We start from the raw sequence: 27,971 nt of genomic DNA, 5'->3' as shown, positions 1-27,971 counted from the left end.
CGACCGAACAGTGATCAAAGTCCGTTGAAAATACACAATCAGTGGTGATAATAATACGTAGTGACCTGGCCTGTTGTCTACATGTATATAGATCGTTCCCTTGTCACAACGGAATCAGTAAGTACCCATCATAATGATTTTGCCGCGTCACAACCCGATGAGTTGGCCAGGAACACGTAGTCTGACCTTTGACCCGAAGACGTTATAATATGAAGCCTGCACTTGTTTAATACTGCCATGCCACTGGTTCTTGGTTGTGACTCTTTTTTGTGGTCTGACGTTGTCATAATTTGAGGCATCAAGTGTATGTGTGTAAGTACGCGCGTGTACGTGTGTGTCTGCTTGTGTATATCTGTCTGTTGAACATCAACGTTATATATAGTAATTTTTTTTTGTTTTACGTGTACATCATTCTGGCAATTTTCGACAAAATTGTCCAAGTGCCATTTCTTGTGTGAAAAAGATATAACAGTACAAACGCATTTGTTTTTCACGCAAAAGTTTTATATCAATACGGACCAATATTTCGAATACCATTTCTGTAATTCTGTCCCCTTTTTCCAGAAGAAAAATTATTACATTGTTGATCACTGAGTCGTTGATATTAACATTATTAAAAGTGCATGGATAACTTTATATTTATTATATTGATATATTTGGAGGATGAAACTTTCTTCAAGTAAGCTTATTTAATTATAAATTACTACTTTTCACACTGGTTAGATGCAATATCCAAATATTGCACTTGTACGTAGCTGCAATAATTGTAGCTTTGTTTTTATTTACAATACTTTAAAAAAATCTTTTTTTTTTTAATACAGTACTTTATTTTGTGTGACTCAACGTTGTTCTTTTTACTGTTTATTTTCTTACGTGGTTTGCAAAGAGGGCCGAGAGCGACGTAGAAAGCGAAACCGGTACAGTTCTTCATCTAACTGGTATGATACAATATTAAGACGCTGCTTTTTACACTATAAAAATTATTGCATTGGTATTGAACATCTCATCAATAATTGCATAAAGCACAGAATGTGATGTGTGTTAGTTTTAATAATTATGGCTAAGCCATAGATGCAATAATTTGAACATAAGTTTTTCGTTTTGACCTTTCTTATTTGTATATTCTTCTAGGGTTGCACTCAAAACTAACTTTAGTGCAAACCAAGAAACAACAACAACAACAACAACAACAACAACAACAACAACAACATTCAAAAATAAAACCCAACGCAACAACTATTGTGACTAGTTTCAAACTATTACAACTGGTACTTCAATGCCTACACTAGCTGATACCTTATCTAGAGCAACGGGAGAGAATATACTGATCAAATTCGGTCTTTCTGCAGGTCAAAAATATAAAGATAGTGCCAAATATGAATCGGCTTGACAATTATAAAATATATGGCTGTACACCTAAACAACAATGACAGAATAACGGTAAATAATGTCCCTAACTTGCCGATAATTTTTGGAGGTTTTCACAATTCGAGAAGCTGATAAATGGAGAAAACATTTTATGAGACAAAAAATGCAAGTATGATATAAATTTTTAAAAACGTGCACTACATATCTGCACTGAAATGGCGTAGAAAATGACCGTGGCTATCAAACAGACTTATTAAAGGGGCGATAGTGCACGTGATAATCCAGTGGTCTGTGAAATCACGTAAGATTTTGAGGCATGTAGAGCCGGTGTCCACACCTGTCTAAAGTTTTGTGGACAAAGACGAACAATGAAGATGACGTAAGCATTTAGAGAACACCAGGATTACATTTTACTCACCAGTCTGTTCCCGAAATCATGGAGAAGCCGCCAAACAAGATAACTACCTACAAACGTCCCACAACGTATAGTACCCATGGCATGGCTGTCATCTCACATCAAAATCAAATCCCGGACGCGGAATGACAAAACTGATCGAAACACGTGTTCCACAAGTTGCCAGATATTAGTTGAAACGATTGACCAATCGCTGGCCTGTTGCGCGCAATAACTTGCTAATTTGTGTACACATCCTTAAATTTGTGACCACACACAGGTGTGTTTGCTCTGTCCATTCAATAACCCTAAACTTTCCAACACGTTCAGTCGGGTGAGGATTCATCATTTTGAAGGTGTTATTCAGCTGCATTTAACAATAATATTGGACCAAGAAATCATTTTATCCTTAATAATATATGTTTGTAAATTCGTGATTGGTGCGAACATGGTGTAAGCTGTTTAATGAACTCGAGTCGGGTTAGCACGCAGATATTGCACCAACCTCATGCTCTGCTGCACTCCATACTCAGTGTATCAATATAATACATTATACTATAGTGTGTATCAACGTGTTTACACGGTGAACGTTATAGGCACGGAAATCGATTTCAAAGCATATCTGAAATCATGAAATTATACATTCATCGTAATTATCATTATGTATTTGCTTTTGTCATTGTGCTTATTGTCCCGGGCTTATCATACATGTTTTTTGTTTCTTTACATGTAAAGGTTTTGACTTTCGTACACTTGACTTTACGTGCAAATATTATTAAAATAAGTGACAACATGGAAGTAGTTCTGCTGTTTTGTTTTTAATTTTCATTACATAAATGGTAGAAGAGAAGGATGAGAGAAAGAGAGAGAGAGAGAGAGAGAGAGAGAGAGAGAGAGAGATGCAGTGACACTATTGCACTGTGATTATGTCTATTTGTCTGTCTACAGTGTTTGTCACACACACACATACAGTCACTGAAATAGATGAATTTAGTATTGTATTCCTTTTATTGCCATTTAAATAAATTCCATGGCAACATGAAATATCTATATCACCATGGTAACATGACAATCCACATCTGTATGGCTTCTTTCAGCAAGTATAAGAAAAATACACATGTACATAATTTGCCCAATGAAAGATTTGTTTCCATGACAACATTACTAGCTTGCCCGATTTACCCTAACAGAGATGTCTAATCACCAGGATGTTCTTGCAATAAAATCTATGAAAAAAAAGAGTATAATGTCTGATAATTGGTGGAGTATAGAGTACTGTGATTATCACATGTGTTTATTAATAGAAGTTTAGTATCTTAGTATCACCATTACTCTACTATCTACTATAAAATATAAATGTCTTCCCAAATAAATAGTCAGAAAATAAAACATGGTTGACACAGCACAGTTCTTGGTGGCAATGGAGAACTTATTCAGACAACATTGCCATAAAAGGGTAATGCACAAGGCATTTATTTACCACAAAAGGGTACAGACATAGCATGGCTTTAATGAGGTACACAACAGCATTACCATAAAAGGGTAATAGACAAAATATGTAGATTTTACCATAAAAGGGTACAAACATAGTAGGGCTACAATGGGGTAAACATAACAATAAAGGGTAATAGGCAAAGCATTTGCATTACCATAAAAGGGTACAAACATAGCATAACCATAAAGGGGTACAAGACAGTGTTGACATAAAAGGGTAATAGGCAAAGCATTTGCATTACCATAAAAGGGTACAAACATAGCACGGCCATAAAAGGGTACAAGACAGTGTTGCCATGAAAGAGTGTGTTTAATGACATATTGTCATCAAATTTGGAGATTTCTTTTACAAATTCTTGTAATCGGAATTTATCTCAGTCTAGATTCTATCACAAATTGCCAATCTTTGATAATTTTCAAAAGGAGAACTTACACCAGTTTTACCATCCCAATGGTAATATTTGTAATTACAATTTATTACAAAGACAAACCAAAAGAAGTATCAGTTATTTCCAGATAACCACAAATTCAAAGACTGATAAGGGATATTTATGAAAATTTGTAAGACACTGAATATCAATATCATCAGATATTACTATGGAAACCAAGCTATCAACAAACTAAGATGAATACAAATTATTACTGTTGTGTGGTAGATTACACAAGTCGATGATTGCAATGACTTGGTTATGTGGATATAATCACCCTGTAATCAAGATAGTGTTAACACTGAATGAGATTTATTGTGCAGCAACTTTAGAAAAACTTGCTATCAGAGACACCCCCCTAATGTGAGTATTATTTTATCACCATGTTGCAACAATAGTTTTATTTTGTGTTTATCTTACTGTTCTGATAGCATGGTTTCCATAGTAGTACCCCTATACATGGCAGATAATTTTAGTATTCCACCATCCAATAGACACTATTCTGTGTGTTTCGCTGTATGTCTGTTTTGATCAAACTCAAGCGTTATGCATAAAGAATGAAAATGATGATTGATGTGTATGTTCTAGCATTGAATATAAGTAGAACTGTTGATATAAAGTATGTACAGAGTAAATCACCTAATGTGTCAGTTAGATAAATATGCATTACATGACCCATTCACTAAAACTCAGTAGATGTAACTTTAAAGCTTTCTAATCATCATATCACAGACAATGGTCTAAAAATGCAGTTAAACACTAATAAAGGCCAATGTAAGAAAACAGTCAAACAGTAATAAAGACAGTTGGTCCTGCACTAATCCCAGACACTGTTAAGATAGTACCGGTAGTTATTCAAGTCTGTTGGATTCAAACCCTGGGTTTTCAGTGTTAACATCATGTCACGTCATGTTGAGAAAAAATGATACCGCACTAGTTTGAGTATCAACTACGTTTATATACACATCATAACTGTTTTCCACAGCAAAGTACTACCAAACCAGAATGACTGTAGAGTTTCAATTACGCAGCACACTGTTTTTTTATGTCTCACACAACACTTTTTGTTTGAATTACATAAAGTACGGCACTGATAGTGTGCACGTATGTGAACTCTATTCACAGTGAGAAAACATGTACACTATAAGTGTCTGTATTTCGTGTTCAGTTCAGTTCAGTTGAGGGATAAGGTATCCGTGGATACTATAAATCCCTTTATGTGTAACATTTCATGTGAGTGCACACTATCATTGTCTGTATTTTGTTTGCGTCATTCATAGCAAAAAACATGAGGTGTACAAATCGATGTGTTGCCTAATTGGAAGTCTATGTTCACTCTCGTTTGGTAGTAATATAGTGTCATAAGCTTACAAGTTGTATTTAAGAGCATGACTGCATTGTGATAAAGTACAAAGTACAAGGCAAGTATGTCATTTTACAAAACACAGATATGACAAAAACTGCTAAAAGTTACAGCCACTGAGACTTTTACCAAATACTGACATGTGTGATTTATAAACTTTCTACTAGTCTGTAGGACACAAAGTTCATGCCACACTATCAGCTATCACTCACAGGGAAGGAGTTGGTCGATGTGTGAGGGCGCCCTTGACAATGTGACATGGTGTACCTTACAAACTAACTTTCAACCTCACATTTACAAATATTTGTTTTTGTTTTACACTGCTCCTAATCTTCTAAAAGATCTTCATCTAAATTCACGTCATTTGTGTCAATATTTTCATCTAAATTCAAATTTTCAATATCTTTATCTAAGTCAAAATCAAAATCTTTATTTTCTAAATTCTCGTCATCCTTTTCAAGATTTTCTTCCAGTCTCTTAGCAGGTGATAATGAAATGGTTTCCTTGGCAACATTCTCCTCTTCTTCATCCTCCTCCTCCTCCTCTTTATTTGCTACTTCTTCATTCTATGAAAACACAGAATGACGGATTTATGGTTAGCTTTTTATCTTGAATGTGTGCTGATTATCAAAACAATTCATCTCAAATTGTGTTCAATTTTTAAAAACAAATGAGATCGTTCATTTTTTTCAAAACAACACATTGCCCACTTGTTTTCAATTTTTCAACACACTTTATCTGAAATTTAGATTGTCTTGAAAACAACTTGTATTTAATTGTTGTGTGTGTGCGTGTATGAGTGTGTGTGTATGAGTGTGCACGTATGCATGCATGCATGCATGTGCGTGTGTGCATGTGTGTGTGTGGGTGTGTGTGCGTGTGTGTGTGGGTGTGTGTGCATGTGTGTGTGTATGTCTGTGTGTGTGTGTCTGTGTGTGTGCATATGTGTGTGTGTGTGTGTGTGTGTTTGTTTGTTTGTGTGTTGATAGTGCAATCCACTCCAGTGCCAAGGTGAACATGTTATAGAATGTTAGATTAATAAACTCAGCTCTACACATAGCAGACTGTGTATATATACTGAATCATTTTACACTCAACTTAACATTGACTTACCGGTGTAAAGTCACCTTGGTCTGCTGCTTGTTGCATTTCTTCAAACACATTACGATCATATGTATTCTATGGGAATCAAATCAGAATCACATCTAAGTCATGCCATTTTCACAAAGACATACACACACACTGATTTGTTACTTTCTGTTCACTAAACATAAACTTTATTACCAATGTTTCAACCTCACACAGGAGGTCTCCTTCAGGGTACAGTAGTATAGTGCATCAAAAACTGGCAGTGGAGAATGACGACAGATGAATATGTCATGCTACACATAACATAATCATTACATACATTAATACAATTGTCTATACAAACTCCTCACATACATTCATGCATACCCTCCAAAACACACATATCAAACACATATCCATCTACCTAGCATTGGAAAGGCAGACACAGACACATTAATCCATCCATCGACACAAACATCGACATATACATGTAGAGAGAGCACACACATAGATACTGACAGACTCACGACAGAGACAGACAGACAGAGAGACGAAGACAAAGAGCGAGAAAGAGAGAGAGAGACACACACAGAGAGAGAGAGAGAGAGAGAGAGAGAGAAAGAGAGAGATAGAGAGAGAGAGAGAGAGAGAGAGAGAGAGGGAGAGAGAGAGAGAGAGAGAGAGAGAGAGAGAGAGAGAGAGAGACAGAGAGAGAGACAGAGAGAGAGACAGAGAGAGACAGAGAGAGACAGAGAGACAGAGACATAGAGACATAGACAGATATATACACAGAGATAAGGACAGACAGAGAGACACAATTTTCCCCCATGATAACTTGTTACATACCGGTGCATGTGGATATGCTGCTGCAGGTAAAACTTTTTGTACTTTCTTTAGATATTGTTCAGCAACGAATGCTTCTTTCAAACCAACAAATAAATTCTCATATTCTGTTGGATCAGCTAATGAGTCAGCAGCTTTCTTGTTGGTCTTTGCTAAACTTTCTCTCCACAACTTTACAATTCTGTAAGAAATAATAATTAACTCAAGTCAGTATTTGAGAGTTACGATTGTCCATCAATTGAAAAACAATGTTTGACTTTATTTGACTAAAATTCCATACTGAATATGAATGACTGACATTCTGACACCTCAATATATTTCAGACATGTTTACAAGGATAAATAATGTATCATCCCGCAATACCAGACTCAGCAGCCAAAACAATGTCCTATATGTCCCCACAAACAAATTAATGTCAACATCCAGAGCATTAAGACATGCTGGTGCAATCAATTTTAATAAGCTTACTGAAAAAGTTCGGAGTTCACCATCTTTTAGTGTTTTTAAGACAAATTTTATAGAAGCATATTTTAAATGAGTTTCATTGTTTCCTGCATATTGTATTTAATTTGTTTATGATTCCTGCATATTGTATATTGTATTTGTCTTATATGTATTTCTGTGTGTGTTTTAACTTATCCTGTTTTATTGTCTTTCGAGGGCCCTGGAGAAGACTAGCTTTTAGCTAACCAGGTTATCTGTATGATTTTTAACCCTCTTTAAATAAAGTTTAAATAAAATAAAATAAAAAATAAATTCTAAAATATAAACATCTGATAAATACTCAAACTTGGTTAATACCAAATAATAAATAAAATGTCTAGTATATTCTGAATCCAGGGAGTACATTGTAACTGGGAACCTTTAGGAGAGAGGTTTTATTTTTCAATTTGCCTAGAACTAAATTGTGTGATACATACTCTGAAACTTTGCTTGGCATGTAGGTTCTTGCCAGGAAAGCAGCCTCTGGTAGTCGCCCTGTTTCACATAACAGATCCAGACATTTCTCAGTCCTGTAAATAACAAGGGATAAAACACAATAATCAATAACATTATCAATCAATCAATCCATCAACCAATCAAATGATTGCTCGATCAAATGATCAATCAATCAATTAATCAATCAATCAATCAATTAATCAATCAATCTCTCCATCCATCCATCCATCCATAAACCAATCAATCAACTTATCTATACATGAATCAAAAGAGACCTTCTAAAGCATCAAGACTCAAAAAAAAGTTGTAGAATTCATTTAGTGCTTAAAGCTTTGATTGAAAGTGAGTACTTCCTAGAATAGAAAGATATCGTTCATCATCAAAGACATTTTCTGGATGTTAAATATTCTACTCGCATTTCATGTGTGGTTGCTATGTGTGGTTGCTATGTGTGGTTGCTATGTGGGGTTGCTATGATTCTATTCCTACACCATTAAAATTAATTTTCTTGAGAAAAGCTGCTGAGGTATAAAACTAGTTGAAGATTCAAAATATTTTTATTCTCATCTGCTGATTTTACAAGAATCTTCCTATCGTTCTGAAATGATAAAACTGTGACTTACTGTCCCATGAGAAAGTAGGATAGGAATGCTACATTGTTTTTGTCTTCATGTTGTGATGCCTCACCAAGCTTCTCTACCATGCCAACATCACCAGAACATGTTGCCAGTAGCAACAGGCCACCATAATCTTGAGCTTGGTGAAGACATTCAGAAGCCAACTTGAATTCACATTTAGAGGTTGCCAATTCAGCTAATTGTTTCCATTTCTCTTCACTCTGAAATAACAAAGGTCAAAGTTCACATTAAGGTCAATTTCCAAGGTCAAAACTCTACCATATTTTTCTTTCTAAGACAAAGCAGTGATAATATACAAACAAATGACTAGTCAGATTAATAAAAAGAATGAAAACAAACTAAGTTTGTTGGCAAGTCAATGGCAGAAATAAAACTTTCATGGCATGTCACATCATAGTTGTTACCATAGCAACAGTAGCTTACCTCTGCTTCCTTGGCGATATCATAGGAAATTTTGAGTTCACCAAGTTGTAATGCTAATTCAAATCGATGTTCTGGATCTGTAGATACTGCAAGTGCTTGAGGCTTGAAACCCTAATAGGTAAAAAAATCAAGAAATTATGAAATAGCAAGTTAACCCTTTCATGACTAGAGATGAGTTTTCAATAATATGGGGACCCAATTTATATGAATATTTTCATAATTACAATAATATTACTTTATTAGGAAGTAACATTTCTTTATTTCCAGTCTAAAATGAAGTTGATATATGCCAAAAACTTACATAAAACAAGAATTTTGTCCAAACAATTTGGCGGGAATGTTTTCAGTTTTGAAGGGGTTAAAGAGTGAAATATTTTGATGGACACCAGACAGAGGTGGATCCTATGAAGGACTAGGCCTACTTCCAACAATACCATCCATCTACTCTTTACTTCATCTAAGATATCTAGTAACTACGGTAATAGAGTGGGTAAACCATTTGCATCTTTTCACTGCAGTTACATTTTCAGCCTTGGTCAGGGTGTGATTAAATTTGCCACGCTGTATTAATTTTTAAAAAGTGTGTCATTTAATTTGACTCTACCTAACAACACAGGTTTTCACCTAGCATTCCAGTTCCTCCTGCATAAACACAGAACCCATCAGGGGCAGCTGTCACTGGACTTCTTGGGAGAGAGGCACTGATGTTTAAAGAACTATCTTGCCTAAATAATGATTATAATTATTACAAAGCATTTCTGGCTATACTTCATTTAAACTCAGTATAGATCAACATACCTGTTTTTCTAGGAAATGTGCCACCCTTGTTCTCTGTTCCTTTGGAATTGTGGGTAGTACTTTGTCTGCTGTTTCAAAATCTCTTCTCATGACGGCAGTTTGGTACTCTAGGACTGATAGCAACAGTTCAAAACTAATAACATTGAGTTCTTTGTCTCCGAGATACAAACGATTATCACGGGGAATGTATCCAAGTAAATACATCACTCTGAAAATGAATACAAAATGTCAATAAGTTAAGAAACATATGACTTTCATTCTTCCATCACTTCTGAGAGAAAAATTAACACTGACTAATTACGTGATAAAGGTCTGTAGTAGATGGATTGAAAGATTGCATTTGTTTCCAATTTACCATTCCAAAGTAACTACATTTTACTGTCCTAGTGATTCTTGTAATCATTAATGATATATTCTCCTACGACTTTCATCTATTTATGTATTTATTGAATATTGTAAATCATAAAAATGTCTCTATCAAAATGATAAATTATTATATATTTTATAATTCTTGTCCTCACCTATCCATATGCGATATCGTGACAATTTCTCCACCAACATAATAATTCAATCTATTGACAGAGTTGGTATAGATAAAACAGTCTCCAACCCAAAGACCAGTCTTGACAATTTCTTGGATTTCACCGACAACCTAACAAGATAATGTAAGAACAACATTAGATGTACATTCACATCTAGTAATCTTGGAATTCACACTGTTAGACATAAATATTAGAATTGGCATGTTGCAGCGACAAGGCAAACACTCCCTGTTTTAGCTGTAAATGTACATGTTATGTACAATTTTCTGGCAAACATTCTCTGTGTTAACTGTACATGATTCAAGGCTAGAGATATGTGCAGTGTCCAAATAGAAATGAGAACATACAACACATACCCAGTCTACAATTATAGTGTAGCAGTGATGTCAATTGACCTTTCAATAAATCTTACACCAAACTTTCAGTAAAATCAACAATTGGCGTCTTACTTGACTTTAACGTTCTTCAATGTTGGAAATGAAAACCATTGATACAAGATACAATGACATTATTTTGCATTCACATGATACCAAAGACATATAGTCTCACCTCAAATGCATCTTCTACACCATCTTCTGTAATACCTTCATTAGTTTCCTGGGCTTTAGTCACAGCTTCAGCATTGTATTTGAGAATATAGAAAGAATCTTCAGTTGTGATAGCCACTAACTCACCGCTGTCTGACCAGTAGATCTGAAATATAAACATGTACACATTCAGTTATTCCTTTAATTTATCTATATTTTCTGTTTATGAATTAAGAATGAATATACTTTGTTTAGACAGAAAGATTAACATGAAGAGTGAGAAGACACAAACTTTACACAATGCACATAACACAGATTTATAGTCACACAAACTCACATGTATTCATCCATTCATTCATTTTTTCCATGCTCATTCAATCCAACATGTACTTAGATCCTAACATTGTACTTCATTGAGTGAGTGATTAAGCACAAACATGCACTCACTCACTCTCATTCACGCCCTCTCTCACTCACTCGCACTTTCACATTCTCTCAATCACTCACACTTACTTACTTACTTACTCAGTCACTCACTCACATTCTCTAAATCACTCACACTTGCTCGCTCTCACTCACTCACTCACTCACTCACTCACTCACTCACTCACTCACTCACTCACTCACTCACTCACTCACTCACTCACTCACTCACTCACTCACTCACTCACTCACTCACTCACTCACTCACTCACTCACTCTCTGTCTGTCTGTCTGTCTGTCTGTCTGTCTGTCTGTCTGTCTGTCTGTCTGTCTGTCTGTCTCTCTCTCTCCCTCCCTCCCTCCCTCCCTTTCACCCACCCACCCACCCACTCATTCAATGCTTTTACTAAAAATATATCACAACTTACCACTTTTGGTGCAATCTCTATTCTTCTCACTAACTCATTATTTTCCCAGTCATAGAAAGCCAATCCACTTGCTGAACGTACACCCAACAAATATCCACCATAAATACCTGTAATATATCAATCATATACAAATATCAGTATAACACACTCTCACCAATACTTGAAATACATACATATCAGCTGATAACAGAAACATTACATAATATCCATATATGATACATTTGTCATATCAGGATGCTACTTAATACACTTTTACTTTCTTCTAACAGTTGGAGTTTACTTATTGCATCAACAACTTTTGGTTCATGATTTCTCATCCCTCTAGACGTGGTGAAAGAGATCTTCAAATTCAAAGCCACGGATAGCCTCTAGAGTCTTTGTACTAACACATATACATGGTAGATTTCTAGCTATATTGATCTGAGTAAAAGTGATTGTTACCTTCAGTTCCAAAGTCTGGTTTAAAACTCTTTCTTTCTTTGAAACTTCTGAAGAGTTTGACTGTGGATGATCCTTCTCTGACTGCATATCTATGGTGGAAGTGAAAACAAATGACAATACACATTAATCATCATAGTGTAACTGTGTTGAGGGGTGGAGGTGACAAGAAGGGTGATGAAATTTAGACTTCATATAGATTTAAACAATGCAATTATTTTAGCTGGCTATGTTGTCACGTGTCATTCTATATATAAATCACTTTTAGTGAATCAGGTGCTATCTTGCTGGGCATGGATGACTCTCGCATAGACTGTGGTGGACTGGCTGGGAAAGCTTTGCCAGTTCCACAGTGACATGACATGGCGTGTGCTACATAGTCCTGTCAGGTAGTCCCAAACCTGAATGAATTTCTGTCGAAATGTATGATTGTGTGTGTGTGTGTGTGTGTGTGTGTGTGTGTGTGTGTGTGTGTGTGTGTGTGTGTGTGTGTGTGTGTGTGTGTGTGTGTGTGTGTGTGTGTGTGTGTGTGTGTGTGTGTGTGTGTATTCATCTGCTTAAAATAGAAGTATTGGTAGGAGCAATTCCCAGCACAAAAATTTAGGACAAAAAAATGATCTGCATCGATTGTTTAATGTCATAACATCTAGTTTAGATCTTTTTTAATATAGTATATTATAGTATTGTACCACTACAAGATGATCCATAACTTACTCATTAGAGTCTTGTACTGTACCACTACATACACAAGATGACCCATAACGTATAACTTACTCATTAGAGTCTTGTGCCCAGACAAATTCTTGTGCTGATCCAAAAGCTTTATTTCTTAAAGCCATGGCTGTATAGATAATATATTCTCCATCTCCACATACCACTACAAACCTGGATTTAAGACAAAAATATTTGATGATGATTTTATAGTCAGTGACACAACAAGTCATTACGTCTGACCTTTGTAATATAGTAAATTGTAATTTATTGAAGAGTACCAAATCACTTTGGACAAACTATCAACATCAAGACTTGTTTAGCAAATATCTCATAAAAGATGTCCAACAGAAAGTAGAGACAACTGACAATTTAGCCAGACTGACCTTCCATTTGGATTATGTGAAATTGTCTGTGGATAAATTTCACAACTTCCCATATCTTTGACAGCCAATGGTAGACGTTCACCATCTTTTACTTCCAATTCTGTATAAAGTTGAAAGCAAAGTCAATTAGTACTGCAAAAGATGCTCAATTTCCAATTCAAAATGAAATGGTATTACAAACAAACAAACAACACAGTATTTGATAAATAAATTACAGCTTGCCAAAATCTCATTATGTAATTATTTCTAGTACTACTTGTACGTTTGTATGTCTCAACATTATAAAAAGCAATTTCTAATCACCCTAAATAAAAGCATCACTAGATGTAAAAATTACAATGGATGCTATCATCTGACTTTTAAAATTTTTGTTATTAATGTTTCTCTTGATAATGTTTGAAAATCATTTTTACCTATATCATATATTTACATTTCAGATATACACTTTACAAAATTAAATGTTTTTCTGGTATCCTAAGCAATTATTCTTAAATTAAAGTTATTTGGCTCTTTATGTTTGTCTCTGTCAAATAATATTACTCCTTGGTTTCATAGACAAAGCTGATTAGATCCTTCAAAGGTGAACCCAAGTTTACTGTTACTAAATCATGTGTACTTACCGGCTACTGTTTTCAGATTTGCCTGTTGTATTTCAGCATGTTTAGCCCAGATAATTTTACCACTGCTATCCATGGACATGGCTGGTTCTTCACGACCAAGCTATCAACCACATAGAAAATACAATCAGTTACAAATATTTTGAACCAAGTACATGTTTATTTGTTGCATATTTGTACATTTGGTAAGGTAATTTTACCAGAAGTATTCATTAATGTGGCTATCACTTCATGACCAATGCAAGAACTGAATACCAGACAAACACAAGAATTATTCAACACTTTTGAAGGAACTGGTCAAGATATGGTCAGGAGTTCTTGATCATTTGGCCTAAACTGTTTTAGAATATGAAGAAAAGAAAGACAGTGGCCTAAGAAGTAGAAACAAGAGAATGAAGAGTCAAACTGATAAAATGATTGTCATGACTTATAAAACACACTTTTAAAATGAAAATTTTAAACTGTTACTGTCTTGGAGGACTGGTTCAAGTATTGTTCTGCAATATCTAATTTTGTTGTCTTGAAAATCTAAATCTAAAAGTCCAATAAACAGCTATGTCCAGACTTACTTTGACCATTATACTGCCCTCATCATAGCCAAGTGCTACGTTGTTAGATCCACGTAAGCAAGCCACAGTCCAGACACGTTCCAATCCATAATTTAGAGTAGTCTCTAGACGATATGTGTTAGCATGCCAGATCCTTACAGTACCTAATACAGAAGATAAACATGATATACAATATGAACTTGCTTGTCAATTTTTTACATTGTAATGTATACATCAGTGTTCTCCCTTAAACATTTTAATGTATACGTACAATGTTGTGAAGTAACTTGGGTACCAAACTGTCTTTTAATTTTTGTACACCCTCTTAATAATATGAACATCATATTCCAAACCACTTCACTTTACACAAAAATGGCATCATTGTGTTTTTGTTAAGGATTGTAAGCGGGTAAAATATACCTGAGCTACCTGTAGGTAAAATCTACCTGAGTTCCCCAGTCATGTTACCAGGGTTATTTACCAGTGTTTTTGTTAAGGGCAGTAAATAGCTAAAATCTATCCGAGGTCCCCAGTTATTTTACCAGGGTTCCTTACCAGTGTTTCTGTTAAGGGTGGTAAGTAGGTAAAATCTACCTAAGTTCCTCTGTCATTTTACTGGGATTCCTCACCCAAATCCTGGTACAATGTATTTGAAATTACGCAAATTTTACCGTATTTCCCAAATTCTGTTACCAGGGTTCCCAAACTTTAGCAAACACACTGTACTAATACAACCACTTGACCCAAGAAAATCGTTTCCTGGTATCACACTGGCAACTTTGAAAGTGCTATCAGTCTCTGAGCTCTTCAGTGAAAAAATCTAAGGATTACTAAACTGACAAGGACAAAAGTGTAGCTGGTCCAGGACTCAAACCCATGACCTCCTGAACACTAGAATAGAATGCACTACAAACTGTGCTACCCAGGCTGATGTTCCTAAACCACAACATTACACTGTTTTGTCATAACACTGTAATATAGGAAACAAGATACCTCAATATTAAACACTCAAACCTTATGTAAGACCCTGCCCCAGTTTCTCTGACTACACTCTTTGCAAAGTTTTATGAACAATTACAACGTTACTTACCATCTTCAGACCCAGTTAGAATGATTGGCAATTCTGGATGAAATGCAACACATGCTACATTTTGTGCATGTCCTTCCAATGTCTGTACACATGTCTTGTTCTATAGTAAAACAGATAACAAACTTGTAGTTCATATTATACATATTAGCACATGTCAAGAACAAGTCAAACATCATCAAATTTTTTATGAATTCCAAAATATATTGCAAATGCATCACATATTTGAAAGTAATAGGTATGCATTCTACATGATTACAAGAACATAGAATTTCAGAGATTCAATTCTGACTGTCAAATAATTAATAACACAAGTCAGTGAGAAGGCTGAAATCATATTGCATATTTTACACTCATACTGATGCTTTTACTAGTAATGATGACATCTGAGCTGTATGGCATTATAAACATTTTGGTAAAGAGCACATGGTTGGTAAACAATGTCAATTTTTGAGCAGAATTGATTTGGTCAATGGTTCTAAAACATCAGTGGGAAACAGACTATTTATAATGTATATCAATAGTAATCTTGCAGCTAAAACCTATGTAAACACAGTAACAGATCATGTGATTTGATCGGACCAATGACAGTGTTCACAGTAACAGATCATGAGATTTGCTCGGACCAATGACAGTGTTCACAGTAAGAGATCAAGTGATTTGATCAGACCAATGAGTGTTCACAGTAACAGATCATGTGATTTGATCAGACCAATAACAGTGTATGTGGTGTGATTAAGTTTACTACAGTACTTACTTGATAGTCCCATACTTTACTTATTCTATCATCAGCTCCAGATATCAGATATGGTTTATCACCACCACTGTAGTAGTCAACACAATTCACTCCTTTTTCATGGCCTTCTAGTGTAAAGTTTGGTGCATTAGAACCAAGCTGCCATACCTAAATAAACCAAAGCATAATCACTACAAGTTGGATATTTTTTTTATGTATGCAAATTAGCACAGCATTGGTACATGTACATAAAATCAAGCAACTGCAACAAATAGTATTTTTTTGCAAAATTTGCTGTTTTCGATAATCATATGTAAAAATAACAGAGCTATAGAATGCATAGGTGCCAGTGTGGATACTATAGGAGTATTATATACATACTTGTGGTGTTTGCTACTGTACTTTCACTAGCTATGCTCATAAAAGTATGACTGATAACAACACCACAAGTAAATACCATGCATAGGCCACACTTGCACTCACATGTTGTGGGATTTTAGTGTTTGTGGAAATTACAGACCATTGATGCAATTTCCTGTTACATTTTGTCTAAATGAAATAAACCATTTCAACATACTGCAACGATGACACAGACATGCATGTAGCAATGTTTTGATGTCTGCATTTGATATCAGTACGGTGGCATGTTAGTTCATTTCATTTAGAAAAATGTAGCAAGAAAGTGTATTCATTCAATTTTGCTATCTGAAAGGGTAGCATGTGCATTAGTTTCTGCATGGTTGTATCAAGCAGAGCTGATGAATGGTAGTTTGAAATGGAGTGTATGTTGTGACTTACCTTGACAGTTCTTTGAAATGGAGTGTGTATGTTGTGACTTACCTTGACAGTTCTATCCAAGGAAGCACTGGCAAATGTATTGTTGTCTTTAGGGTTAATAACAATTTGCATAACATAATGTGTATGACCTTCAAACACTTGACTACATTGCCATTTCTTCTCCCAATCCCATAACTTGATTAACATGTCATCTAAAGATAAATATACATACATTATGTTACTAATCTCTATTTGCCAAGAATGGCCCTTTATGTTTTTTAACTTGTCTTCAAAGAAGTCCTGAGAGTGCTGACCCTAATAGGCCCAGTGTTAATGCACGAGGAAAACAAAGTTCCTGTGGAAAATCTCTGTTGTTCAATACAGTCAGACACTCTATTTACTTACAGTGTAACAAATTCTAATCAAAACCCAGACCAGGATTTGAAATCTGTCCGCAGAAGTAAGAGGTGTTGTTAGGTGGCCTCTAACAATCTTTTTCAACATATCAATTTGTGTTGGATGTACAGCTAGCTAAACTTACCACTACTAGTTAAGATATAAGGTTGTGTTGGATGTACAGCAATACTACGTAGGTAGTCAGAGTGAGCTTCAAATGAATGAACTCTTTCCAGGGTGTTATAATTGTACACTCGGATCTGCATGTCATCCTGCAATAGTTAAACAATGTTATGGTTTAGTCTTACAAAAGGGAGTGAAGATACAGAGTGGAACAGCATTCTTTAGACAATCATCAACATTGGAGTGTTATCAAGAAACTTATACATAAAATTAATATTGGGTTTCTAGTATAATGTTCTGTTGAACTGTATTTCTATAGAATTTGAAGGCTTTTACGCTACACCATGCATGTATTTTAGTGACTGCAGCATACTTGGTTGGTAGATGATGAGGCATGACTTACAAAGACGTAGAAATGTCATTGTTTACTAACTTTAAAGATTGTGATAGCAAGAAAACTGAATACTATACTATAGCATTGGGGTTTTTTTGGCGATGGTTACTTATGGGAGGGGGGGGGGGGGGGGGAGTCCAGACAACATCAGTGGCATTGGTAGTTTCTTTCAACTTGGAGGTTATGAATATCAGAACAGATTACACATTCAAACTTGTACTGTAGACATGATAACAGACTATTTTAAACCTGGAAATTTTTGCTAGACTTACTTTCACTTATTTCGCTGGAAAACAAAAACACAAAAAGAAGTAGTGACTACTATGCCTTCTTGTACATGAACACAATGCACCAATCTGATAATTAGAGGAAATTGGTCTTTGAGAACGAGCTGAAGACTGTAAAATTGCAAAAGTTTCTAGTGGCAAAAATATCTAAGTTTACAGTATATATGATCAATGTACTTACTGATCCAGTTACAATCCAGTTCTTTCTGGCTACAAATCTGGCAGCTCTCACAGGTAGATCACATACTTCAAAAGACTTCACTAAGGTCTGTAAATCACACACAAAACAGTAAATACTTTAAAAAAATTACAGCTGATTTGACAAAATAAAGAATGAAGATGTTGATAGACTAGAAGTATTGGTTTCAAAGTTAGTCTCCAAGTTTACTTCACTTGTGGAAGTGTACACTTTTAACACACCAGTCACAATGTACATTTGTATGTGAATTCTGGCACTATGCAAGTCATCACTTGTTATATTTCAATTCATACTGTAACAGCATTTTGAATCCATCACAAATTGTGTCCAACCCTCTGTACGTCCAACACTGTATAAGCAATAAGCAATAACATCCATATATCTCTTATTTCTTTGTATTTTTGAAGACTATAAGTATAGCGAGGTGGGCGTCATTCAAATCCAATCAAAATCCATGAGCCATAAATCACTATCATTTTGGATGGATTTGTTTGTACCATAGGAGTACAAGAGAGGTCTGACATATCCAAACTACAAACTTACAAAGTGGGTAAATTCTCTAGTGTTATCTTGTAAGTTGTAACAATTCACAAATTGGTATATTAAGTAATACCAAAAAAAATATGTGTAAAATTGTTGAAGTGAGTATTTACCTGTGACTCATGATTCCATACATGTACATTACCATTGTACAAACTAGCTAACATCCATGGTTCAGTTGGATGTAGATCTACACACTTGACACGGTCAGACCGTGCTGACAATTTACGCTGAAAATCAAATTATAAAAAAAATTAACATTTGACATTCATGTAAATAATACACATTGTATAACAAGGCAAGAATGCAGAACAGTGGATAGACTTTTTTATTTATTTATTTATTTATTTATTTAATGGAAGGCCAATGGGAGCAAGTCCCATTTACAGGATCCTAAACTGTACAATAGACATATCAATGTATTCAGACTTGGGAGTTTAGGTTAGGGTTAAGATAGATAGGGACATGAATAAAATCTCTATGTGATTATATACTAGTCATATCTTCTCTAATTTTTTTAGTAGTGTATGTATTTTAATTTCTGCTACTGCTGCTCCTAACATACTAAAGTGAGTGCATGATACAAAAGGGATGCAATGAATAAATAAATAAATAAATAAATAAATAAATAAATAAATAAATAAATAAATAAAATTCCTATTCTGAACAATATTTGTATTGGAAGAGTTCTGACTTAGTGTCCAGTAAGAAAAGACAATCCTAACAATGATTTAGTATTGATGTACATAGTGATAAAACACCAAAACAATACACACTAAAACATTGGATGTCACTGAATACCAGCTGTATACAAAACTCTTCAGAAAATCTTTTGTGAAAATTTTTCAAATAATGATACCCTTTTATAATAGTACAAACAGGTGTTCTTGCTACCCTATTATTACTTACACCATAGATCTTGGAGGGGAGATATATGTTTACACCCACTCCCCAAAAGACCATGCAACATGTCATTACAAATAATTAAAATATGTATGTGATAATTATAGTTTGAATAACTTACCTTAACATCTAGTCTTAGTGGCTGTCAACATGAAAGAAAAGAAATGGGACAAAAAAATAGAACATTAAATTAATTTTCAAAAAATACAAAATCATGTACATTTACAATTTGAAGACCTGTATTATCTAATAATTGATATGTTTCAATTGCATTTAGAATTAATATTATATTTTCAGTGCACAGCAAAGACTAGAACAAATACATCTAGATTATCTTAATATCATAAATTCATATTTGAATATAACAATAAATGGAAAATAAGGTAAAGGCTATATTTCAATAATTCAGGGTGAATATACAATGAATATATTCTATTTGTCATGATCCTTGTTGGAAGATTAAAGCCAGTATTCAAAATGCGGATAAAAATATAGTGTGGTGTTAGTATGTATTATTTTTGTTCCAGCAGGGCAAGGTGAAATGACTTTGTATACTATTACTACTTGTATTTAAAGTTGTCCTGGCAAAGTAAATCATAGTCATTGCAATACAAGCTGTAACTTAGTGATTCACTGCAACTTGAATAATTATTTGTATTCAAAATTAAGATCTTAGAATTCATGGTGAAAAATGTTTCAATGGTGGGGTTTTGTTTTTTTAAAGTGTCCACATTGTAACCCTGATTCAATCAATGTACTGAATGAAGCACTGTAGTATGCCAGCAGAGCCAGAGTGTACAACAGTGTCGGCTTGTCGTCCCCAGAAGGTGTCGAAAAGGGTAAGTGCAGAGAGATCGTCGGTATATACATTCGTGTACGGAGAAACATCACTCGAAAATATAATTTAGCACAATTATGACAATAATATGTCCATATTTTTGATTTTCCTTACCATGATGTTTGTCCCTTCCGGATATGAGTGAAGACGTGTACTGTGACAGACACACAGACGTGGCAAAGTCTCGCGGAATCTCGCCACACACGAAACTTTTATTACTTGTGATAAAACTGTTTTTAAAAAGTATAGTTGTCGATCACCTATCCGTATCGTAAATTTGAGTCAATGTTTCGTCATTTAATTCGTTTGGCTTTGTAAAATCAAACAAGAGACCCAAGAGCCAAAATATCTCGGACACCCGGAAGTAACCTACGAGACTTTAGGCGAAACAGTCCCCAAAATTTTCACCATTTTACATACGGGGGTGTTTTTGCTGACAGCAATATGATATTTGTCATCGTATTTTATCCTATCTTAAAAAAATTGAAAGTTGTGAATATTTGATTATCAAATAATAACGAAATCAATAAATTAAATTAAAAAATAATCGTCAATATATTATATCGCTCCCCCAAGTTCAATCACCCAACCCTTTTCCTGTTTTAAAATAGAATCTACTGACGCCGCCATATTCAATTCCTCAGCGACGAAGGGAAACATTGTTTATGATGTGTTCTGGATATCGACAATTCGTGTCAGATTTATAAAGACGGCCCTGTTTTATTGATATATTTTGGCTTATATTCAAGTACGGGTATAGGTTGTTAGTTTTATATCCATGTTTGGTAGTGTGATGGTCAATTAGTGGATAAAAACATCGAAGTTGTGCAAGTGGACGGAGGTACACTGCAACCAACCGTTACTAACTGTTAGAACTAATAGAAGTACATTTTGTAAATAATACCTCGAGAAATTGTTAAAATATGGCTTACCTCAACTCACTGTTACCAGCTCGTTTCCTTAGTATGATAGCCCATCTTGTCATCGCGATAACGATTCTATGGGCTAGGGTAAGTACAAATTCAGTTCATACTAGTGACTACACAGGCATTTGTTTCCCGAGTTATGGCTCAGAATATTTGTATCAGAATACAATAAAATGACGATAATATCGTTAATATTGACGTATTAAACCAACACTATATGAAAGGGGTAAAATTACACTTGTTTCTGTGATCGCGCAGTTTCACTAAATGCGAAGGAAGACACAGTGTCTTCCTTCGCATTTAGTGAAACTGCGCGATCACAGAAACAAGTGTAATTTTACCCCTTTCATATAGTGTTGGTTTAATACGTCAATATTAACGATATTATCATCATTTTATTGTATTCTGATACAAATATTCTGAGCCATAACTCGGGAAACAAATGCCTGTGAGTGACTATCTACTGTCGGTGTCAGAGTGATTTACATGTAACGAATGATTATGCTAAGTGTTCATATATTATATTGTCAACATCAAGAATTGAAGCGCATATCCCAAGGACTCAAATTTCAAACTAGATAACCTTGGCAATGGGTTCTGCTGGAACAATTCATTCAGCCTATTGCAATTTTTTTTAAATTATCATTAAGATTTGGACATTATGTGAAGTTTTACATTTTCATAGTTCATGTATTATATTATAATATAAGGGAAGGTATACATACCATAGATGATGATGATCTAGTATCAGTTTACAGTCTACAGATCAATCAAAATCCTCATGCAACTGAATTCTATCATGCCATTGATTACTAATTACCTAACATTAAAAATGTACACAACCATGACAGGATATTGTGCAGATGATACTACATATTAACCTACTTTATATCAATTTTCAGGATGCTAATGTTAAAGCCTGTCTACCATATACATATACAGAAGGAGAATACTCAGCAAGAGATACAGAGTAAGTAATGTCTATATGATGTAACAGAAGGCTGTCTGTTGAGTGATCATAAAACGTAAAAATAAAGTTTTAAATATTCAATATTGATCTCAGTAAATAAACTTTGCGTAGATGTTTTCAAGTAACAATTTGGCGTATTGTAGAAAAATGAAAGAATCATCATAACTTCATGTTATTTTACCTTTGACACATACAGATGAGTTGTCCTAATGTGTATAAAGTTGGTCTCAGTTTTAGAATCAGAATTAGATTGGAGGACAATATGAGACTAGTCTGGGACCATTTCCTGTACTCTCAATCATATTTCTTTTCTTTGACTGATTTCATTGGCTTCATAGTGATTTCCTGTACCTGAGACTATATGAGGCTGAAACTGAGGCTAAACACATTGTGTACGACTAGTCTGATATTGTCCTCCAATCTGAATCTGAATCTGAGACCAACTTTATATATATCCTAATAACAGTTTTCTATGTACTTTACTTTTTTCAGATTAATTGTAGGACTTTCCTTGACCATTGCTTTCCTTGGTATTGAAATTATTGGTTTTATGAGTGGTACATCAATGTTTATTCATTCACAGAATATGATTTGTATCCTTTTCAAAGTATGGTGAAAAATAGGGCGCCCTCACACATCAGTCTCCCCCATTCAGGCTGATGAGGGCAGAATGAGACAGGGGATGATGGCTATTTTTGGGTGAGATTGAAATATCAGATCAAACAGTACCTTTCTAGTGGTACCTGGACTGGTCATTATATGATGACAATACTGGTATATAGTTTGCTCTAAACAGGTGGTAGTGTGTGTTTGTGTATGTGAGTATTTGGGGAGGGATATGCATGGGTAAGGTACACTGTGACAGGGCGCCCTCACACATCGGTCAACCTTGCTCAGGCCAGTGAGGATGGAATTACTCAACACATCTTATTTCGGGTTGAAATTGAAAGAAGATCAAACTACATTTCTAGTGGTGCCTGGTGTAAATATTTACAGGAAGTTACAGATCAGAAACTTTGGGTAAAACAGTAAAGTGGTGTTGTGTCACAGTGTGTTTGTTGGTGGAGGGGGGGGGGGGGGTTACAACCTAGTGTAGGATGTATCATGTAACAGAAATGAAAGTTAATTTACAATTCTTAGTAAAATGTTGACTTTTTATTATATATGTTTGCCACACATTTATATTTCCTTAAGTTATATCACCAGCAATTGGAGCACATGCCAGTGGAGCAATATCATTGTCATTCTATTTATTTGAAGAATGGCCATGTCACATATTCTGGTGGATTTTTGGATTTTGTAGGTAAGTGTTTTTAAGAATGGCAGACTAAACTTCACTCAGGTACTTGTTTATGAGTTTGTAATCGTACTATCAGTGGCATTGTGAGATTTGTCTGATCCTGCCATAGAGGGCATCAACTTTTTTATTTGCCAGATTGAATAATATATAGGGTCAGTCAACTCAGGTCATGAGAAGATAGAATTACTGGTAACTACAGCTGGCATTTATGTTGTTGTATCCCCAAAGATAGAAACAACAAGCAATTGGAGTGAGGATATAAAACTTGTTTGTTAATTTGTCGTTCTGCAATGAAACTATATTGATCTGTCTGTTTGTCTGTTTGTCTTTCTGCAGTGCATTTCCATTTGTAACTGAGATTGTTGTTCAGCAATGAAACTATATTGATCTGTCTGTTTGTCTGTTTGTCTTTCTGCAGTGCATTTCCATTTTTAACTGAAATAGTTGTTCTGATTGGTGTGCTTGCACTGGGAAGAAGTGGATGAGATCTTCATAGTTCCGGTATTTCCAGAACATTCCGTCCAGGCTGGCCCGGAAAAGTATGGGATGAGATTGTCCTGATCATAGTACAGTACTTCCAGTACGTTCCATCAAGGCAGAATGAGAAAAAGAATGCGATTGTCTTTGAAATTATATTGTACAATCAAACCACTTTGAGAATAATTATTCATAGGCTGATAAGAAATAATAAAAGCAATAATTATTTGTGGAAATAATTGAATTCTTGATTCAAATCATTATCATATTTTGTACAAAAATTATTCAAATTTGATAAAGAGACTGGGTACTATAAGTATTAGTGTGTTTTGTACTTAAAATGAACATATCAAGTTTTTGATCAAATCATTTGCAGAACTTTACCGTTTATTTTTGTGACAAAAGATATCAGGAAGGCAGAAACTCACATGTATGTTGATATCTTGTACTTGATAACATTTTATTTCTAAAAGTAATCTGATTTAAATCACAAGAAAATGATGTCATATGATGAACCTTTTATATATTTATGTATCCTTCTGTAAGGCCAAGTTAAGTCATGACAAAGTAAAAATATGCCACACATACCCTGGCTTTAAATTATACTTATTTTGAATAGACACTTCCAAACCAGAGAAACTATAGTTTCAACTAACCGACACATTTTTTACTCCCACACCATGTTTTTTGTTACGAATTACAAATAAAACACACTCGGAGCAGGCACACACATGCCATGTTATATTTTATCTTGATTTGTGTGTCAATTTCCTTGTCTATCATTGGACAGTGATGTTGATTTGTATTCACTGTGAGATCAAATGTATTATTTCATATGCTTGCATGCTATCAGTGTCTGTATTTTGTTTTATGTAGTTTGTAACAAAAATCCAGTCTGGACATCAAAAAGTGTGTTGCCTAATTAAACCTCTGTAGTCTCTCTACTGAGTCAAGTTTGGTAGTAATTATGTTCATGGTACTTTCATAATATTTAGAACAAAAACATACTTAAATTGGTGATAAGAACACTAGCATCCTATTTTCCATTGGGCAATATTTATGTAGCACCGAAGTTTGCTTTGACTATGGACTGAAAATGTGATGTGATAAAAAACATTCATTTGGGCACTAAAATACATCATACAGTATTACCCTTCATGCTATATGTAGCAACTACTTCCCTCAGCTTTCAGCCTCAGTAAAATAGTTGCTACATAACAGCCTTTGGGCAAATAGGTATCTACTAGTGACCTCATAGCCAGGCGATTAGTGTATCATAGAGCAAGATCATCTGGTTTTAATTATTTGGGGTTGAACTCACAACAAATATTGTACAAAATATCAAGACATGTCTTTCTTACAAGTTGACGTGGCATTCAAAGGGGATTTCGAGGTTTGTATTAAGTTTGTAATTAATTAGTTTTCTCTCTGGGAATTGTAAATATATAGAACCATATTCTCATTTTTTACAGACTGTTCTATACAATGTTTATAACTAGTTATTGATACCAAGACTAACTTTGTATGATATTGACAACTGTAGTTTTTATAGTATGTAGATAAACCTAAATTACAAATGTATGTAAGAATTTCTTTGTAAAATTTGGCTAGATACTATCCATGTGTTTTGAATCTGAAGATCTCGCCACTCACATCTAGTCAAATGGATTTAATCAGGTGGCAATCTAGCTTGATCATACATTGACAATAGTGTGAACAGTGCATTTCAGTAGTAATCCATCACACATTGACAGGCATTTGTAATTGGGTAATTCATTCATGAGAATTATCATCATGATATGCAAATTAGTATACATTGTCACGCCACCTGCAAGTGCAAGTTAAAGTGTAAGCTCAGACCATAGACCCTCCACATGGGTGGATGCTCAGATCAGTATCTTTTTAGTAGTCTGACGTGTATCTCACATGTGGATGTGATAACACCATCAAGTTCAAATTAGATTAAATACAGCTGTTGGTGGTAATTTAAAATTTAACACAGCATGTTCTACATATATCCATTTGACTAGCCATGAGTGGTGAGATCGTCAGATTGACAACAAACGGTTGGCATCTAGACTATTATAAAATAAAATAAAATAAAATAAAAAATCAAGAGTAGAGATGAGAGGACATGTTGATTTTATTTGTTATTTGCTTTATTGAAATCACCAGCAGCATATAACAGTCATTAGTGGTTTTTGTCTATCTCTAATCAACCAACATCCAAAAAGATTCAAAGTCCGGTCTTTAATTTACACACTTTGAAAAAAAAAATATCACTCAAGTTTCATCTCAATATATTACTAACCTATCACACCAAAAAACTGAGTGTGCAATAAGTCATCAAAAATAAAAAGAAAGAAAGTAACACCCCTGATTATTATCAATAAAAAATAGACTGTACCTAGAATGCATTATAACCCTGTGTTTTGTATCTCGGCTTGTGTTCTCCAAAAAGACTGCATATTCCAAAATGTGGTTTTAAAATGGTCTAAATAATGTACACGCTTGAAAGATTTGTAGAGACATGATTATTGAGAGAACACGGCAATAAGTGCATTAAAAGTATACAAGTCTAGACTACTAAGTTATTTATAGTTTTATCATATCAAAACCTTTTATTCAGAATTACTCTCTGGTATAAGGAAAAATAGTGAATAACGATATTTGTGCATAGTAAAAAATTATTTGAGAAAAAGTCATATTTGATGCTTATTAAAAAACATTACAGTTGTGTTTATTATCAGCTGTATGTTTCACCTCTTTTATGAACCATCCAAAAACTTCTACCATACATTTATGAGAAAATCAATGACTATCACCATAAGTATTGTACAGCCAATGAACTGAAGGCTTTCATAATACACTTATACAGCCAATGGACTGAAGGCTTTCAACACACTAGATTTGTACAACCAATGGACTGAAGGCTTTCAACACACTAGATTTGTACAGCCAATGGACTGAAGGTTTTCAACACACTAGATTTGTACAGCCAATGGACTGAAGGCTTTCAACACACTAGATTTGTACAGCCAATGGACTGAAGGCTTTCAACACACTAGATTTGTACAGCCAATGAATTGAAGGCTTTCAACACAGTAAACTTGTACAGCCAATGAACTGAAGGCTTTCAACACAGTAAACTTGTACAGCCAATGAACTGAAGGCTTTCAACACAGTAAACTCGTACAGCCAATGAATTGAAGGCTTTCAACACAGTAAACTTGTACAGCCAATGAACTGAAGGCTTTCAACACATTCAAATTGTGGGAAACACACTTGACTTGTACAACCAATGACCTGTAGGCTTTCAACATACTAAACTTGTACAGCCAATGAACTGAAGGCTTTCAACATATTCAAATAGTTGGCAGCAGTTCATATAAAGTTACACAGGTTGAGGCAGCATTTGTTGACAACTACAAGGTGGTATCAATTGAACCATCACAACCCTATCTACTGTATAAAGTACACACTCTTTTTTTTTTCTTTCTGGGACTTCTCTCAGTACAGTGTATGTGTCTCGTGACATGAAAGACTTACATTCTCCTTTCAAATTGAATGCATTATAAAACAAAGTACCCGATAATTCATTATTCAATGATTTTCAGAAAAGAGATACATGATCAGCTGATT

The 27,971-nt window shown here is 34.7% G+C and overlaps 2 protein-coding genes across 2 annotated transcripts; one reads left to right on the top strand and one right to left on the bottom strand.

Moving 5' to 3' along the window:
* Positions 1 to 2,751: 2,751 nt before the first annotated feature.
* Positions 2,752 to 20,816, bottom strand: LOC144451510 (coatomer subunit beta'-like). Its single transcript, XM_078142378.1, has 23 exons — positions 20,771 to 20,816; positions 19,940 to 19,960; positions 19,029 to 19,145; positions 18,358 to 18,444; positions 17,518 to 17,644; positions 17,040 to 17,188; positions 16,221 to 16,367; positions 15,467 to 15,566; positions 14,398 to 14,540; positions 13,832 to 13,931; positions 13,212 to 13,311; positions 12,889 to 12,999; positions 12,118 to 12,206; positions 11,677 to 11,783; positions 10,848 to 10,991; positions 10,278 to 10,408; positions 9,757 to 9,964; positions 8,959 to 9,069; positions 8,521 to 8,735; positions 7,879 to 7,971; positions 6,962 to 7,139; positions 6,161 to 6,226; positions 2,752 to 5,613 (listed from the first exon to the last, which is right to left on the bottom strand). The coding sequence occupies exons 1-23, from the start codon at positions 20,771 to 20,773 to the stop codon at positions 5,374 to 5,376; spliced, it is 2,787 nt and encodes a 928-aa protein (XP_077998504.1). The 5' UTR covers positions 20,774 to 20,816; the 3' UTR covers positions 2,752 to 5,373.
* A 475-nt stretch (positions 20,817 to 21,291) lies between these two features.
* Positions 21,292 to 26,398, top strand: LOC144451438 (transmembrane protein 107-like). The gene is made up of 5 exons (XM_078142278.1): positions 21,292 to 21,666; positions 22,485 to 22,552; positions 23,045 to 23,145; positions 23,759 to 23,855; positions 24,271 to 26,398. Exons 1-5 carry the CDS (start codon positions 21,580 to 21,582, stop codon positions 24,335 to 24,337), a joined length of 420 nt encoding a protein of 139 aa, XP_077998404.1. The 5' UTR covers positions 21,292 to 21,579; the 3' UTR covers positions 24,338 to 26,398.
* Positions 26,399 to 27,971: the final 1,573 nt, after the last annotated feature.

The sequence above is a fragment of the Glandiceps talaboti genome, chromosome 21 (assembly GCF_964340395.1).
Source record: "Glandiceps talaboti chromosome 21, keGlaTala1.1, whole genome shotgun sequence".
Lineage (NCBI taxonomy): Eukaryota > Metazoa > Hemichordata > Enteropneusta > Spengelidae > Glandiceps > Glandiceps talaboti.
This window is presented reverse-complemented; position numbering and strand designations above follow the sequence as displayed.